The following is an 18,148-nucleotide window of genomic DNA, read 5'->3' as shown; positions in this document are numbered from 1 at the left end:
AAATGTGTACAAGATGCCATTTATGTAAAGAGTTGTCAGAGGGCATACCTGTATATTCTGGAATGAACTGGGAAAACCGGTTGTCTCTTGTGAGGGGATCTGAGGAGCTAGAGGACAAGGTAAGGAGACTTTCCACTGAATATCTTTTGCTATCTTTTGAAATTTGAACCACATTATTGTACTACATAGTCAAAATGAAAGTTACAGTGAATTAGATTTTGCCAATACTCTTGGTTATGGAAAGTAGGCCCATATCAGGAAGTTGCTAGATTTCTCTGATGTCACCTAGACTTCAGTAGACTATAAAAGTTGTCCTTCTAAAATTTCCAGCATACTGGGGAACAGCTTAGTTGCCACAGGACAATGGCTAAAAATTAGCAGTTTGTAATATAAAACATTTTATATAATACACATAGCACATGACATGAAATAGTAATAAAGCAAAAATGTTTTAATAACTTTTAAAGCATTTTCGTTACAGTGTTTCTCAGAGCAGTCTAGCGAGATACTCATTTTCACCGTTTTCTAGATTAAGAACCTAGAAAGCTGACAGGTTAAGTGATTTGCCCAAGTTCTGTAGCCAGGAAGTAGTAGAGCTGGGATTGGACTAGATCATTAGAGGTGTAGAAGGTAGACAACTGTATTAATTGAGGGTCAGAAAACAGGTTCTTGCCCTGTCTTCACTACTTAGTGACCAAGTGATCTTAGACAAGCTACTTAACTTCACATATCCTTATATGTAATAGGATTAGAATAAAACTAATATGTACTTTGCAGGACTATATTAGAACTGAGTGAAATCAAATAGTACATACTCAAGAAATATTTGTTGAATGGATTAAAAAATGTCAGGGAGCATTTTTATATATCATACTTCCAATCCTTACTGCAGTTTGTCTCAGCATTTCTTCCTAGTTTAGGTCACAGACCAAGGAGTGCAGCGCATAGATAACTAGGGAGGAGGGCTGGTTTTTTCATTTAATTTAATGTGAAGTTAATTTGAACTTTGTCATAAAAGAAGAATTTAAGTCTTTATGTTTCTATCATACATTAGAGTTAGTTCACTTTCTTCTTAGTACTTTTATGATACTTCCAAAATGTACTATAGAAAGTATATCAAATTTTGAATAAGCTAGGAAATAATTAGTTTAATTTGTTGAACATTAGAGTTGGCCTTCTTAAATGTTCACTTTTATGCAAAAATATTTAAAAATTCAAAGATCTGATGGTTTTGTAGTGATAATATAAAATATTCACAAAAAATTACTAAACTGAAATTGCCCCAATATGTAGTTAGCATTATTCATATTGAATCATAACTTTATTTTTAAATTTTTACTTTTTTGTGTGTACATAGTAGATATATGCATTTCTCGGGTACATGAGATATTTTGATACAGACACAATGCATAATAATCACATCAGGGTATTCACATCAAGCATTTATCTTTTGTAGGTATGCTTGTACAAGCAACCCAATTATACTCAGTTATTTTTAAATGCACAGTTAAATTATTGACTATAGTCACGCTGTTTTGCTATCAAATACTAGATCTTATTCATTCTAACTTTTTTGTGCCCATTAATCACATTCTCTGCACCTCTACTCCCAATACTACCCTTCCCAGCCTGTGGTCACCATCCTTCTACTCTCTGTCTCCAAGAGTTCAATTGTTTTAATTTTTAGCTCCCACAAATAAGTGAGAACATGCAAAGTTTGCCTTTCTGTGCCTGGCTTATTTCATTTAACATAATGACCTCCAGTTCTGTTCACATTGTTGCAAATGTCAGGATCTCATTATTTTTTAATGGCCGAGTAGTTCTCCATTACTCCATTGCATGTATGTACCACATCTTCTTTATCCATTTGTCTGTTGATGGACACTTAGGTTGCTTTCAAATCTTGGCTATTGTGATTAGTGATGCAATAAACATGGGAGTCCAGCTATCTCTTCAATCTACTGATTTGTTTCTTTTGGGTATATAACTAGCAGTGGAATTGCTGGATTATATGGTAGGTCTGTTTTTGTTTTTTTGAGAACTGATCTCCATAGTGCTGTACTAATTTACATTCCCACCAACAGTATATGAGGGTTCACTTTCTCTACATCCTCGCCAGCATTTGTAATTGCCTGCCTTTTGGATAAAAGCCATTTTAACTAGGGTGAGATGATATCTCATTATAGTATTGATTTGCATTTCCTCTGATGACCAGTGATATTGGGCACCTTTTCATATACCTGTTTACTTACCAATTGTATGTCTTTTTTTGAGAAATGTCTATTCAGACCTTTTACCCATTTTTTAATCGAATTGTTAGTTTTTTTTCCCTATATGTAGTCTGGTTATTAACCCTTTGTCAGATAGATAGTTTGTAGATATTTTCTCCCATGGGTTTTCTCTTCACTTTCTTCATTGTTTCTTTTGCTGTGAAGAAGCTTTTTAACTTGATGTGATTCCATTTGTCTATTTTTGCTTTGGTTGCCTGTGCTTGTGGGGCATTATTCAAGAAATCTTAACCCAATCCAGTGTCCTGGAAAGTTTCCCCAATGTTTTCTTTTAGTAGTTTCATAGTTTCTGGTGTTAGATTTAAGTCTTTAATCCATTTTGGTTTGATTTTTGTATATGGTGAGAGTTGGGGGTCTAGTTTTCATTCTTCTGCATATGGATATCCAGTTTTTCCACCACCACTTATGGAAGAGACTGCTCTTTCCCCAGGGTCTTTCCCCAGGGTATGTTCTTGGCATCCGTGATGAAGTGAGTTCGCTGTAGATGTACGAGTTTACTTCTGGGTTCTCTATTTGTTTCATTGGTCTATATGTCTGTTTTTATGCCAGTACCATGATGTTTTGGTTATAATAGCTCTGTAGTGTAATTTAAGTCAAGTAATGTGATTCCTTCAGTTTTGTTCTTTTTCCTCAGGATACCTTTGGCTATTCTGTTTTTTTGTGTGGTTCCATATGAATTTTAGGATTGTTTCTTCCATTTATATGAAGAATATTACTGGTATTTTGATAGGGATTGCATTGAATCTGTGGATTCCTTTGGGTAGTATGAACATTTTAACAATATTGATTCTTCCAATTCATGAACATGAAGTATCGTTCCATTTTTTTGTGTCTTCTTTAATTTCTTTCATCAATGTTTTATAGTTTTCATTGTAGTGATCTTTCACTTATTTGGTGAAGTTAATTCCTAGGTATTTAATTTTATTTGTAGCTATTGTAAATGGGGTTTTAAAAAATTTCTTTTTCAGATTATTTACTGTTGGCATATAGAAATGCTACTGATTTTTGTATGTTGATTTTGTCCCCTGCAGCTTTACTCAATTTGTTTATCAGTTCTAATAGGTTTTGGTAGTCATTAGGTTTTTCCAAATATATGATCATATCATCTACAAACAAGGCTAATTTGACTTCTTCCCTTCCAATTTGGATGCCCTTTATTTTTCCCTCTCATCTGATTGCTCTAGCTAGGACTTCCTGAGTCACAACTTTAATTTCAAATAATTCTATTACTATTTGAGGAGGTTGTACAAAGTACATGAATAGTAATTGCTTTTTTTTTTTACTCAGTAATAATTTAGAACAGAAATTAAAGTTTCAATTTGAAGTTCTTATGCTGTAGTTCTAATTAATAAAAGGTATTTAAAATATCTTGAAGTATCAGCTGAAAATTTTAGAGCTTTAAATATTTTTATCATTCATCCTGTGTAATATGTAAAACACAGTAGAGTTTTGTGTGTAATTTTTTTAAGTTAAAGATAGCCCTTTTAGTATTTGAAATACGACTAACTGAGATGTTCAGTGTGAACAGGATAAGTTGAGTTGGCATTTCATCTCAATTAGTGTTGAATCAATGTAAATGTTTTATAGTACTTTTAAGTGAAATAACTTTGTATGCTAGTTTTTATTGTATTTATTTACATGTTTATAGAAAACTGATGTTGAACAGATGATAATCATATGAAGACTGAGAACACTAAAGCTTTGAGCTTGTGAACTGTGTAGGAATTACATCCTACAAGTTAAGGATCAATTCTGATGCTACTGAGATTTTACACATAATTAAAAGACACTACTTTAACAGGATTTCTCTTTACAGTAAATTTTAAGTTACTCCAGGAAAACAAAATTAAAAAATGCTATTATAAAGAAACTTGAAAACAGAAAAGTCATTTGGTTTCTTAAAATATTCTGCCAACTTCTTATTGGTGTACTTATTAAAGAACATACAGCTAGTGCTCGACTTAGGACCACAATTGGTTCCGACAGACTGCTCGTAACACGATTTGGTCGTAAGTTGAGTAGGCTATATGTACGCGGAGACGGTAGTGCTGCCGGAAGCTGGTCCGCACTGTCATATGCCCAGCTGGGCAACGTTTGCGCTGCCAGACACGGAGCAGTCGTGGCTAGCGATTGTGGTCATAAAGTCGAATGGTCGTAAGTTGCATAGGTCGTAAGTCGATCAATACCTGTACTCAGTTTGTACTAATTTAATTCAGTTGTTGCATTGGCATTAAATTTTTTTTTTCATTTGCAGACTTTCTTATAAAGGAAAGTAATAATCTGACTACACACGTATATTTCATTGAAGCTTGAATTATTTTATGCTGTTATTTGAATGTTTAAGTTAGAACCAGATCACTTTTGGTGAACTAAATAGATTCCTGAATAGTACTAAACACAAATCTTGCCAAGAGTGGTGATCTTGCCAAGGTGAAAACATTCAGTAAGAAAAGACAACAGGCCTCTTTTTGTCATCTTTGTATTGAGATAGATTTTATATTGAAACAACCACTGTGAACACTAAGAGTGAAAATATAGTGAATGACCAGAGATTTATTCATATAAAAAGTAAGTAATTTAGCATGAATGTGGGCAAAAAAAATTTAGTGGCAAAGAGGCATTTGTTTTAATATTCAGTGGGGAAGGAAAATGTTTATATTAGAATTTTGTAAAATATCTTTAGCCACTAGGGGGAGTTGTACAGTGTCTCTTTTTTAGATGAAGATTTTAGTAGTTAAAAAATTAAGTCTGTTTAAACAAACACTATTTTGATGACAGCCTGTTTGAGCCATGAGTACTCTGAACAACCCTCAGGTGCATGATACAGTGTCTGGCGCATAGTAGGCACTCAAAATGGCCTGTTTACTTCAATTAATATTTCATGTAATGAATTCCAGTGGAGTCAAATAATTTGGACAGGTACTTGGAGCACATTGTCATCAAGATTGATCTGTAGCATTGCTTTAGGCAGTTTTTAAGTTTGTTCACAGGGAACCATTTATTTATTCTCAGCCCTATTGACTGTGTATATATTCCTTAACTTTGAAAAAATTAACCAATAACAGTGGAATTCAAATAACTTTATTATAGAAACTTATAAAATGAGAGTAAATCAATGTCAGTGATGCTACAAATTAGTTAATAGAAAGGAATTTATCTATTTCATTCTATCTTGTCTGTTGCAAAAGAATGTATATATATGTTTGTAGTAAAAATTCAAATAGAAAAATAGAGAAAGTTAAAGATCCTAGCACTGCTATCATAGAGGCAATGAACGATTACTAGCAGATTGTATATGTTCTTCTGATTTTGTAATTTATATATAATTTTAAAACAAAATAGTTAAACTAGTCATGGGTTTATAACTTTTTTCCCCCACTAATGTATTATGAACATCCTTCTCTTTGTGTGTATAATCTGCCTCTTCTTGCATAGTATCCTTAGTCAGTATATCTCTATAAGTAACACAAAATTTCAGCTTATATTAGTTTGAATAATAAGGAAACTGATTATGTCACATAACGGAGGTTGGATGGTTCTAGATACAGTTAGTCAGGGTATGGCTATGCTTCTTACTGATTCTCCTGGTTATTATTCTCAGGATGGTAGTGAGATGGCAGCAGTTTCTCTTCCTTGAGTTTTCTTAATCGTTGGGAAGGACAGTGGGATCATCAGTATTTAATTAATTAGTCTAATCATCAGGGTTGAGATGAATGTTGAGCAATTAATCATCATTACAAGTATTCCATGTACTATGATTTATTTAATTTCCTATTAAAGTTTATTATCAAATTTTCATGATTATAAAGTATAATTTTGTATACTTATGCAAAGGTTTTTGTAGACTGGATTACTGAAGTAACATTCCTAGATCAAAGGAAGTTGATAGACACTGTCAAACTAAAGTTCTAATTTGAAGAATATGTGTATATCCACATACATATTCTTACTAATAGAGTGTAGATTTCCCTGACTCCCCATCAGGCCTCTTTACCTCTTATCAATCTATTGGGGCTGCTGCCTACAGGGATCTGCCAAGAGAGCAGACTATGCACTATAGTAGCTTCATCTGATTTCTAAGAGGAGGCATAAGCCCTGGCCATGAATTTTTAAAAGTCTGATTTATAGAGCCACCATTTATTAAATTTCAGTGGAATATTACTGATTGAATCACAGAGGTAGCATTTATCTTACCCAGCCTTCCTGCCTCCATTCTCTTTTCTGCCTCATGTTATAGAAAACTCAGTAGAAAATAACATCCAGTCCTCAAAAGGCAGCTTCAAGACAGGGAAAATTGATGCTAGTTAAGATAGGAAATGTTCCCATGTGAAGTGTGAGCAAGAGAAAAGAAATGGCACAACAACCCTAAAAATGTACTCTAGAAGAGGAAAAAAGGACGTGCAGAAGAGGAAGAATCTGGCCTGACCCTAGAAGCAAAAGCAAATGAAAAAACCTCCACTTGGTTTACCATGAAAAATAGTACTAAGGATATGAATTGAGTAAATTAAGAGCAAAGATGAGAGCATGAAACAAAATGATGTGGAGAAGATGATTGCAGAATTAGTGAAATAAATTGGGAATACACAGGTCACTATTACAGGTCATAAATGAAAAATATCAAGAAACAGACAAATTAGAAAGTCAGATTTTAGCGTGGAAGAAAGGTTTGAGCTAATCAAAATGAATGAGGGGTAGTTAGGGGGTTGGGAAGAATAAAGCATTTAGAGAAGATGTGATTATATAGAGGAGAAACAAAAGAGATGCAAACCTAAGATTAGTTAGTGCCTCTAAAATACCCAACGAAAAATGATTCAAAGATATGATAGAAGACAGTTTCCACAATAAGGGGATTCTCCAATTTGTACTTTAAAGGGACTCACTATATCAAGAAAATAATGAATGGATTAGAGTTACAGAACAATGTAAATAAAAACTAATACAAGCAATGGAAGTTGTACAGTGCGGGAAGGAGGAGTGAAGAAAATATAATTGTACCCCTTATATTCCCAACTATTCTGGCTGTCCTCAGATACTAAGCCTGTTTGGTACAACCTCTTCAGGGAATAAGTTTTAAATGAAATTCTACATTTCAAACCATGAGCCCCTACCTTACACCTAGCCTCTTTCCCCCACTCGGCCCAAAGTACTGGGAGCCAGGCTTATACCATCTAGGCAGAATATTGAAATATTTCTTTTGAGGGAAAATGGTACAAAAGAAAAACTTACAGATACTGACATTTGGGATTCTCTAAGGGAAAGTCAGGATTCCTACCCAGTCCCTAGTTCTGTGCATCCCACTGGTTGAATTATCATACTTATGCATGGTAAGCATCCAGTCAACTGTTTAAAAGTTTCACTTTGTTGTTGGTGTTGTTTAAAAATAGTATTATTGAGATATAACTGCATACCATAAAATTAACTCATGAAGTATATAATTCAGTGGTTTTTAGTATAGGCACAGTCGTGTAGCCGTTGCCACAATTGAATTTTGAGACATTTCACCACATCAAAAAGAAACTATTAGCAGTCATCCGCTATTTCCACCCTTCTCTCCACGGCCCACACAACCACTACAGAACTGTCCAATCTTTTGGCTTTTGTGGGCCACATTGGAAGAGTAAGAATTGTCTTGAGCCACATATGCAATATATTAACACTCAAGATTGCTGATGGGCTTTAAAAACAAATCTCATAATGTTTTAAGAAAGTTTATGAATTTGTGTTGGGCCATATTCAAAGCTGTCCTGGGCCACATGTGGCCCGTAGGCCATGGGTTAGACAAGCTTACACTCATATGTTTTCTATCTCTGTAGTTTTGCCTAGTGTGGACATTTCATACATGGCATTTTAAGTAGAATGAGAAGTAAAGAATCACCAGATATTTGGGGAATACCTCAAATAAAATCCAGAAATGAAAACAACAGAAAAGAAACTCAGGGGAAATAGAGGCAATAAATAAAGACAGAAGATAACTTAAAAACTTTTTTTTTTTTTTTTCAAACTTTACCTTAAAAGGTGAGCTGGAAGCAGTTAAAAGGAATATACAGAGAACCAGAAAACTTTTGGGAAATAAATATACTATTAAACACAACAGAAGTAGAGACAAAAGTTGAAAATATTCCCTAGTCAAACAAAAAGTCAAAAATGGCAAAATGAGTTAAAAGATAAGAAAAGCAGAAAATAGCTCAAAATAGTAGTATTCCTAGCAAAAAGAGTAAGGAAGAAATCCTTAAGAGACCTGATCAAAAAAGGTCTTTCAATAAAAGAATTTTAAGAACCAGAAGACCTGAGATTATAGATTAAGAAGGCCCATATATTTTCAGCATAGTGGATGGAAAAAAAACACTTTAAAACACATTTTGATGAAAGTTTTGATAACCAGGAATAAAGGGATTATTCTAAAAGTTTCCAGAGAATGAGAGAAACATGATACCTACAGAGGACCAGAAACCAGAATGGCACTGAACTTCTCAAGTGGGAATCAGAAAACAATGAAGCAATGCCTTCCAAATTCTGAAGCAAGGCCAGGCACTATGGCTCACACCTGTAATCCCAGCACTTTGGGAGGCCGAGGTGGGTAGATCACTTGAGGTCAGGAGTTTGAGACCAGCCTGGCCAACAAGGTGAAACCCTGTCTCTGCTAAAAATACAAAAATTAGCTGGGCGTGGTGGTGGGTGCCTGTAATCCCAGCTATTCGGCAGGCTAAGGCAGGAGAATTACTTGAGCCCAGGAGGCGGATGTAGTAAGATCTCAGCAGTAAGCTGAGATCGCGCCACTGCATTCCAGCCTTGAGCAGAGTGAGACTCCAACTCAAAAACAACAGCAAAAACAACTTCTGAGGCAGAATGATTCCCAACAATTACAGTAAAGTCATTTGCAGACTTAAAGCATCTCTAAGAATCTATTTTCCATATACCCTTTCTCAGGAATCTATTGAAAGAGGTGCTTAAAAAGAAAAGCAAAAGGAAAAAAGGAACATAGATGGAAGAAGTCTTGAAATTTAGAAATAGCAGATCCAAAAGAACTGAGAGAGGGAAAGAGAATTCACAAGATGCTTGTGAAGGGACCTCACAGCACAGCAGCTGTGTATGGTCCTAGGTGCCTCCAAAAGGATGGAAGGAGTGGGGAGAAGAGATCAAGCATTTAGAGGCGATACTTAGCTTTGAATATTTTAAGATGGTTTATTGACAGTTACATAAGCAAACGGAGGGGCAAAAAGAGCAGTTGTTAACATCCATGGACAATTAAAGATTATGTTTACCATGAGAAAAGCAATGTTTAATTGTGGTTTACTGTGTGGTTCACTGTGATTAGCAGTTTTATAATCATCATAATGTAGACACTGTGCTATTGATTCAGTTGAAAGGAGGAGCTGTTACTGTTGAAGAAGGGGCGTGAGTCAGAAATGTGTATGTGGAGGTAGGCAGCTTGTAGGTAAAAGGTGCTAAGTCCTCTTCTCTCATAGTAGAAGGCAGAAAGTAAGTTAATCTTGAAAAATCTATACTTATTATTTTTTAATTTGAGGTAAACAGAAGAAACAGCAAAAGGAGTTGAAAATATCTGCCTTGGAGCAGACATCAGGAGTGGGGAGGGATGGAAGAGGAGACTACTATTTTTATTATTAGTCTAATTGTAGTCCTTTAAAGATGTCACATACATTATTTTGATAAATGTAACATTTTTACTTTAAAAAGATAGGCTACAGAGTTGTCTTTTTTTTTTTTTTTTTGAGACAGTCTTGCTCGTTGCCAGGCTGGAGTGCAGTGGCATGATCTCAGCTCACTGCAACCTCTTCCTCCCGGGTTCAAGCGATTCTCCTGCCTCAGCCTCCCGAGTAGCTGAGACAGGCATGGGCCACCATGCCCAGCTAATTTTTGTACTTTTAGTAGAGATGGGGTTTCACCATGTTGGCCAGGGTGGTCTTGATCTCTTGACCTCATGATCTGCCTGCCTTAGCCTCCCACAGTGCTGGGATTACAGGTGTGAGCCACTGTGCCTGGCTGAATTTTTCTATTTTTAAAAATAGGTCTTGGTTCCCTTTTTTCTACATTTATTATATGTAGGATCATAAACACTTGGCTACAACAAAATATAGGGCAACTTCTTGGATGATTGTACTTTTTATTTTAATAAACAAAAGATGACCACAAGTGTGCTGGAGCCATGACAAGTGTGAAGTCATGGATCTTGCCTCTTAGCCCAAGGAACTGAGAGCTTAGAGGTTAGAAAGGTATATATATAAATCTTATTGAAACATCTCTGAGCATATAGTTGCCTTGATTAAAAACCTTCGTGGTTCCAAACTAAATTCTTAGTTTGACATTTAAGAATTTTCTAAAATTCTGGCCCTAAATCTACCACAGTGAGATACCATTTCATACCAATTACAATGACTATAATAAAAAAAGATAATGACAAGTGTCAGGAGGGTGTGGAAAAATTGGGATCCTCATACACTGCTGGTGGGAATATAAAAATGGTTCAGCCACTTTGGAAGAGGCTGGCAGTTCCTCAAGTGTTTAAACATAGAGTTTCCATTCAACTCAACAGTTCTGCTCTGAGGTGTAATCCCAAGAGAGATGAAAACATGTTCACACAAAAACTTGTGCATAAATGTTCATAGCAAAGTTATTCCTAATAGCCAAAAAGCAGAAACAACCCAAATGTCCATCAGCTGTTGAATGGATAAATAAAATGTGGAATATCCATAGGAGGGAATATAATTGAGCCATAAAAAGGAATGAAATACTGATACATGCTACAACATGGATGAACCTTGAGAACCTTGAAAACCTTATGCTAGGGAAAAGAAGCCAGTCGCACATGTTTTATGATTCCGTTTATATGAAATGTCCAGAATAGACAAATCATAGAGGAAAAGGTAGCTTAGTGGTTGCCTAGGGCTGGGAGGAAGGAGAAATAGGGAGTGATTGGAGTTGGGTAAAGAGTCTGTGGGTGATGAAAATGTTCTAAAACTTAAGAGTGATGATGGCTGCACGACTCTGTGAATATACTAAAAACCATTGATTTGTATGCTTGAAATTAGTGAATTGTATGGCTAGAAAGGACTTTCTAGGGTAATTTTTCATTCCACTCTATAAAGCTATTTTTAAAAATCCTAACTCTGCCCTACTTTTCCAGACTCATTTCTCATTCTTCCACTTGGCCTCAAGCAAGTGCAGCTCTTTCTCCAGTCCTCCAGTTTAAGACCTACTGCTACCCATTGTTTCCAATCCAGCTGAACTTCCTCCTATTCCATAAAATAGAAAAAGTGAATTCTTCCCAACAGAAAGTAATCTCTGCCCCCAACCTCTACCACACCTTATGTCTCCAGGCACATCACTTTACGTATTATGGTATAGAGGAGATGTGTAAGTAGAAGCTTAGTCAACATTTGTCAGCCACATGTACTCAAAAATTAGCCTAGAAAATCTTTTAAATTGCTTGAACAGTACAATTCTCTTTACATCAAACTTGGCCAGTTTTTCCTTCCAAGATTGGAACAGATCCCTCTTCTGTTGAATGCAAGTTGAAAAAGGTGACTTGCATTTATAGATGTTATATGAAATAAAAAAGTACAACAAAACCTTACAAATAGTACAAATTTGGATATATGTGATTGGCTTTAGCCCGTTCTTAGCCCTACTTCTCAATGGAAACAAGCTCTTATCTTGTGTAGTTGGGAGTGAGATGGATGGATGATAGAGGGATTGATTTATGAACTGACTAGTCATAATTTGGGACTTCTAAAATTCAATGTACATTTTGTGTGTAATAATTGACCTGTTTCTAATGAAAGATATCATCTAACAAAACAAATGTTTTCCCCATTTCCCCCCATCATTAACTTCCAGTAACGTCACCTTGCAATTTAAACAATTGAATATTTGGACCTCACTTACTGCACTGCAGTGGGCTTTTCCCTGACTGTAACCAGACTCCTGTTCTACACCATGAAGTGTTCACATTATCAGGGCCAGGCTGAAACTAACACCTACTAAGACAATGGCAGAATCAAGTCTTTCCACCTTTACACTCTCAGGTGTGCACTTAGTAAATAGGAATGGTAGGCAAAATCACCAGATCTTTTGAAATATTTTGTTCTTGTTCTCTGCCTGTTTCTTGCCAAGTAAATTGAATTGGTTTGTATAAATAAAATGTGTACGAAAGACTAGTTGAGGCCAGGCATGGTGGCTCACGCCTGTAATCCCAACACTTTGGGAGGCCAAGGTGGGTGGATCACGAGGTTAGGAGTTCGAGACTATCCTGGCCAACGTGGTGAAACCCCGTTTCTACTGAAAATACAAAAATTAGCCGGGTGTGGTGGCGTGTGCCTGTAAGCCCAGCTACTCAGGAGAATTGCTTGAACCCGGGAGGCAGGGTTGCAGTGAGCTGAGATCACACCATTGCATTCCAGCCTGGGTGACACAGTGAGACTTTGTCTTAAAAAAAAAAAAAAAGAAAAAGACTAGTGGAATAAATGGTGCACCATCCATACAATGGAATACTGTTACAGCTGTTACTAAGGAAAAACAAGCAAAACTGGGTTTAAAACATGATGCATCTGAGTTTTTTTTTGTTTGTTTGTTTTTTCCAATTTATTTATTTTATTGCATTTTAGGTTTTGGGGTGCATGTGAAGAACATGCAAAATTCTTGCATAGGTACACACGTGGCTGTGTGATTTGCTGCCTTCCTCCTCCCCATCACCTACATCTGGCATTTCTCCCCTTGCTGTCTCTCCCCAGCTCCCCCCCCCCCCCCTCCCCCCCCCATTTTCCCCCCCCCAGCCCCCACGGGGGGGGGCCCCCCTCCCTGTGTCCATGTGTTCTCATTGTTCAACACCCGCCTATGAGTGAGAACATGCGGTGTTTGATCTTCTGCTCTTCTGTCAGTTTGCTGAGAATGATGGTTTCCAGGTTCATCTATGTCCCTACAAAGGACATAAACTCATCGTTTTTGATGGCTGCATAATATTCCATGGTGTATATGTGCCACATTTTCCCTGTCCAGTCTATCATCGATGGGCATTTGGGTTGGTTCCAGGTCTTTGCTGTTGTAAACAGTGCTGCAATGAACATTCGTGTGCACGTGTCCTTATAGTAGAATGATTTGTAATCCTTTGGATATATACCCAGTAATGGGATTGCTGGGTCAAATGGAATTTCTATTTCTAGGTCCTTGAGGAATCGTCACACTGTCTTCCACAATGGTAGAACTAATTTACACTCCCACCAACAGTGTAAAAGTGTTCCTATTTCTCCACATCCTCTCCAGCATCTGTTGTCTCCAGATTTTTTAATGATCGCCATTCTAACTGGCATGAGATCTCAATGTAGTTTTGATTTGCATTTCTCTGATGACCAGTGATGATGAGCATTTTTTCATATGTTTGTTGGCCTCATGTATGTCTTCTTTTGTAAAGTGTCTGTTCATATCCTTTGCCCACTTTTGAATGGGCTTGTTAGTTTTTTTCTTGTAAATCTGTTTTAGTTCTTTGTAAATTCTGGATATCAGCCCTTTGTCAGATGGGTAAACTGCAAAAATTATTTCCCATTCTGTTGGTTGCCGATTCACTCTAATGACTGTTTCTTTTGCTGTGCAGAAGCTGTGGAGTTTAATTAGGTCCCATTTGTCTATTTTGGCTTTTGTTGTCAATGCTTTTCGTGTTTTGGTCATGAAGTCCTTGCCTACACCTATGTCCTGAATGGTTTTGCCTAGATTTTCTTCTAGGGTTTTTATGGTGTCAGGTCTTATGTTTAAGTCTTTAATCCATCTGGAGCTAATTTTAGTGTAAGGTGTCAGGAAGGGGTCCAGTTTCTGCTTTCTGCACATGGCTAGCCAGTTTTCCCAACACCATTTATTGAACAGGGAATCCTTTCCCCATTGCTTGTTTTTGTCTGGTTTGTCAAAGATCAGATGGTTATAGATATGTTGTGTTGCCTCTGAGACCTCTGTTCTGTTCCATTGGCCTGTATCTCTGTTTTGGTACCAGTACGATGCTGTTTTGATTACTGTAGCCTTGTAGTATAGTTTGAAGTCCAGTAGCCGCCCGCTTTGTTCTTTTTGCTTAGAATTGACTTGGCTATGTGGGCTCTCTTTTGGTTCCATATGAAGTTTAAGGTGTTTTTTTTCCAGTTCTGTAAAGAAGGTCATTGGTAGCTTGATGGGGATAGCATTGAATCTGTAAATTACTTTGGGCAGTATGGCCATTTTCACGATACTGATTCTTCCTAACCATGAACATGGAATGTTTCTCCATCTGTTTGTGTCCTGTCTTATTTCATTGAGCAGTGGCTTGTAGTTCTCCTTGAAGAGGTCCTTTACGTTCTTTGTTAGTTGTATTCCTAGGTATTTTATTCTCTTTGTGGCAATTGTGAATGGCAGTTTATTCTTGATTTGGCTCTCTTTAAGTCTGTTATTGGTGTATAGGAATGCACGTGATTTTCGCACATTGATTTTGTATCCTGAGACTTTGCTGAACTTGCTTATCAGTTTCAGGAGGTTTGGGGCTGAGACGATGGGGTCTTCTAGATATACAATCATGTCGTCTGCAAATAGAGACAATTTGACTTCCTCCTTTCCTATTTGAATACCCTTTATTTCTTTTTCTTGCCTGATTGCTCTGGCTAGAACTGCCAGCACTATATTGAATAGGAGTGGTGAGAGAGGGCATCCTTGTCTAGTGCCAGATTTCAAAGGGAATGCTTCCAGTTTTTGCCCATTCAGTATGATATTGGCTGTTGGTTTGTCGTAAATAGCTTTTATTATTTTGAGATACGTTCTGTCAATACCTAGCTTATTGAGGGTTTTTAGCATAAAGGGCTGTTGAATTTTGTCAAAGGCCTTCTCTGCATCAATTGAGATAATCATGTGGTTTTTGTCTTTGGTTCTGTTTATGTGGTGAATTACATTTATAGACTTGCGTATGTTGAACCAGCCTTGCATCCCCGGGATGAAGCCTACTTGATCATGGTGGATAAGCTTTTTGATGTGCTGTTGCAGTCGGCTTGCCAGTATTTTATTGAAGATTTTTGCATCTATGTTCATCATGGATATTGGCCTGAAGTTTTCTTTTCTTGTTGAGTCTCTGCTGTGTTTTGGAATCAGGATGATGTTGGTGTCATAAAATGATTTGGGAAGAATTCCTTCTTTTTGTATTGTTTGGAATAGTTTCAGAAGGAATGGTACCAGCTCCTCTTTGTATGTCTAGTAGAATTCGGCTGTGAACCCGTCTGGACCTGGGCTTTTTTTGGGTGGTAAGCTCTTAATTGCTGCCTCAACTTCAGCCCTTGTTCAGGGTTTCGTCTTCTTCCTGGTTTAGGCTTGGGAGGAGGCAAGTGTCCAGGAATTTATCCATTTCTTCCAGGTTTACTAGTTTATGTGCATAGAGTTGTTTGTAATAATCTCTGATGATGGTTTGAATTTCTGTGGAATCTGTGGTGATATCCCCTTTATCGTTTTTTATTGCATCAATTTGGTTATTCTCTCTTTTCTTTTTTATTAATCTGGCTAGTGGTCTGTCTATTTTGTTGATCTTTTCAAAAAACCAGCTCCTGGATTTATTGATTTTTTGAAGGGTTTTTTGTGTCTCTGTCTCCTTCAGTTCTGCTCTGATCTTAGCTATTTCTTGTCTTCTGCTAGACTTTGAGGTTTTTTGATCTTGCTCCTCTAGCTCTCTCAGTTTTGACAATAGGGTGTCAATTTTTGATCTCTCCTTGCTTCTCATGTGGGCACTTATTGCTATATATTTTCCTCTAGAGACTGCTTTAAATGTGTCCCAGAGATTCTGGTATGTTTTGTCTTCATTGTCGTTGGTTTCGAAGAACATCTTTATTTCTGTCTTCATTTCATTGTTTATCCAGTCAACATTCAAGAGCAAGTTGTTCAGTTTCCATGAAGCTGTGAGGTCTGGGTTAGTTTTTGAATTCTGAGTTCTAACTTGATTGCACTGTGGTCTGAGAGACTGTTTGTTATGATTTCCGTTCTTTTGCATTTGCTGAGGAGTGACTTACTCCCAGTTATGTGGTCAATTTTAGAGTAGGTGTGATGTGGTGCTGAGAAGAATGTATATTCTGTGGATTTGGGGTGGAGAGTTCTGTAAATGTCTATTAGGTTTGCTTGGTCCAGGTCTGAGTTCAAGTCCTGGATATCCTTGTTAATTTTCTGTCTGGTTGATCTGTCTAATATTGACAATGGGGTGTTAAAGTCTCTCACTATAATCGTGTGGGAGTCTAAGTCTCTTTGTAAGTCATTAAGAACTTGCCTTATGTATCTGGGTGCTCCTGTATTGGGTGCGTATTTAGGATGGTTAGCTCTTGTTGCATTGATCCTTTTACCATTATGTGATGTCCTTCTTTGTCTCTTATTATCTTTGTTGCTTTAAAGTCTAATTTATCAGAGATGAGAATTGCAACTCCTGCTTTTTTTTTGCTCTCCATTTGCTTGGTAAATATTCCGCCGTCCCTTTATTTTGAGCCTTTGTGTATCCTTGCATGTGAGATGGGTTTCCTGGATACAGCACACCGATGGGTTTTGGCTTTTTATCCAATTTGCCAGTCTGTCTTTTGTCTTTTGATTGGGGCATTTAGTCCATTTACATTTAGGGTTAATATTGTTATGTGTGAATTTGATACTGCCATTTTGGTGCTAGCTGGCTGTTTTGCCCATTAGTTGATGCAGAATCTTCGTTGTGTTGATTCTGTTTACCATTTGGCATGTTTTTGGAGTGGCTGGTACTGGTTGTTCCTTTATATGTGTAGAGCCTCTTTCAGGAGCTCTTGTAAAGCAGGCCTGGTGGTGACGAAATCTCTGAGTACTTGCATGTTCACAAAGGATTTTATTTTTCCTTCACTTATGAAGCTTAGTTTGGCTGGATAGGAGATTCTGGGTTGAAAGTTCTTTTCTTTAAGGATGTTGAATATTGGCCCCTACTCTCTTCTGGCTTGTAGGGTTTCTGCTGAGAGATCTGCTGTAAGTCTGATGGGCTTCCCTTTGTGGCAAACCCGACCTTTCTCTGTGGCTGCCATTAGTATTTTCTCCTTCATTTCAACTGTGGTAAATCTGACGATTATATGCCTTCGGGTTTCTCTTCTTGACGAATATCTTTGTGGTGTTCCCTGTATTTCCTGGACTTGAATATTGGCCGGTGTTGCTAGGTTGGGGAAGTTTTCCTGGATAATATCCTGAAGAGTATTTTCCAGCTTGGATTCATTCTCTTCATCACATTCAGGTACACCTATCAAACGTAGAGTAGGTCTTTTCACATAGTCCCACATTTCTTGGAGACTTTGTTCATTCCTTTTTACCCTTTTTTCTCTATTCTTGCCTTCCCGTTTTATTTCTTTGATTTGATCTTCGACCTCTGATATCCTTTCTTCTGCTCGGTCAATTCGGCTGTTGAAACTTGTGCATGCTTCTCGAAGTTCTCGTGTTGCGTTTTTCAGCTCCATCAATTCACTTATATTCCTTTCTATTTTGTCCATTCTCGTTAGCATTTTGTCAAATCCTTTTTCAAGGTTCTTAGTTTCTTTGCATTGGGTTAGAACATGTTCTTTTAGTTCACAGAAGTTTCTTACTACCCACCTTCTGAAGTCTGATTCTGTCATTTCATCACACTTGTTCTCCATCCAACCTTTTTCCCTTGTTGGTGAGGAGTTCCCTTATAGGAGGAGAGGTATTCTGGTTTTGGGTGTTTTCATCCTTTTTGTCCTGGTTTCTTCCCATCTTTATGGATTTATCCACCTGTCGTCTTTGTAGTTGCTGGCTTTCAGATTGGGTCTCTGAGTGGACGTTCTGTGTATTGATGATGAGGTTATTTCTGTTTCTTAGTTTTCCTTCTAACTGTCTGGCCCCTCTGC

General features: G+C 37.1%; 2 protein-coding genes across 3 annotated transcripts in view; one reads left to right on the top strand and one right to left on the bottom strand.

Annotated features, from left to right (window-relative positions):
• PIGF (phosphatidylinositol glycan anchor biosynthesis class F) overlaps nt 1-18,148 on the top strand; it is a 34,629-nt gene that overhangs the window by 9,118 nt on the left and 7,363 nt on the right. The window lies entirely within an intron of this gene.
• Nucleotides 5,413-18,148, bottom strand: part of RHOQ (ras homolog family member Q) — a 59,346-nt gene continuing 46,610 nt past the window's right edge. The window contains exon 6 of the mRNA XM_032239464.1: nt 5,413-5,931. Within this exon, the coding sequence (XP_032095355.1) occupies nt 5,827-5,931 (105 nt within the window). The 3' untranslated portion in view covers nt 5,413-5,826. The remainder of the gene's footprint in view (nt 5,932-18,148) is intronic.

The sequence above is a fragment of the Sapajus apella genome, unplaced genomic scaffold (assembly GCF_009761245.1).
Source record: "Sapajus apella isolate SASKATOON/1434 unplaced genomic scaffold, GSC_monkey_1.0 scaffold44, whole genome shotgun sequence".
NCBI classification, from domain to species: domain Eukaryota; kingdom Metazoa; phylum Chordata; class Mammalia; order Primates; family Cebidae; genus Sapajus; species Sapajus apella.
The sequence above is the reverse complement of the archived record's forward strand: the minus strand, read 5'-3'. Positions and strand labels throughout refer to the sequence as shown.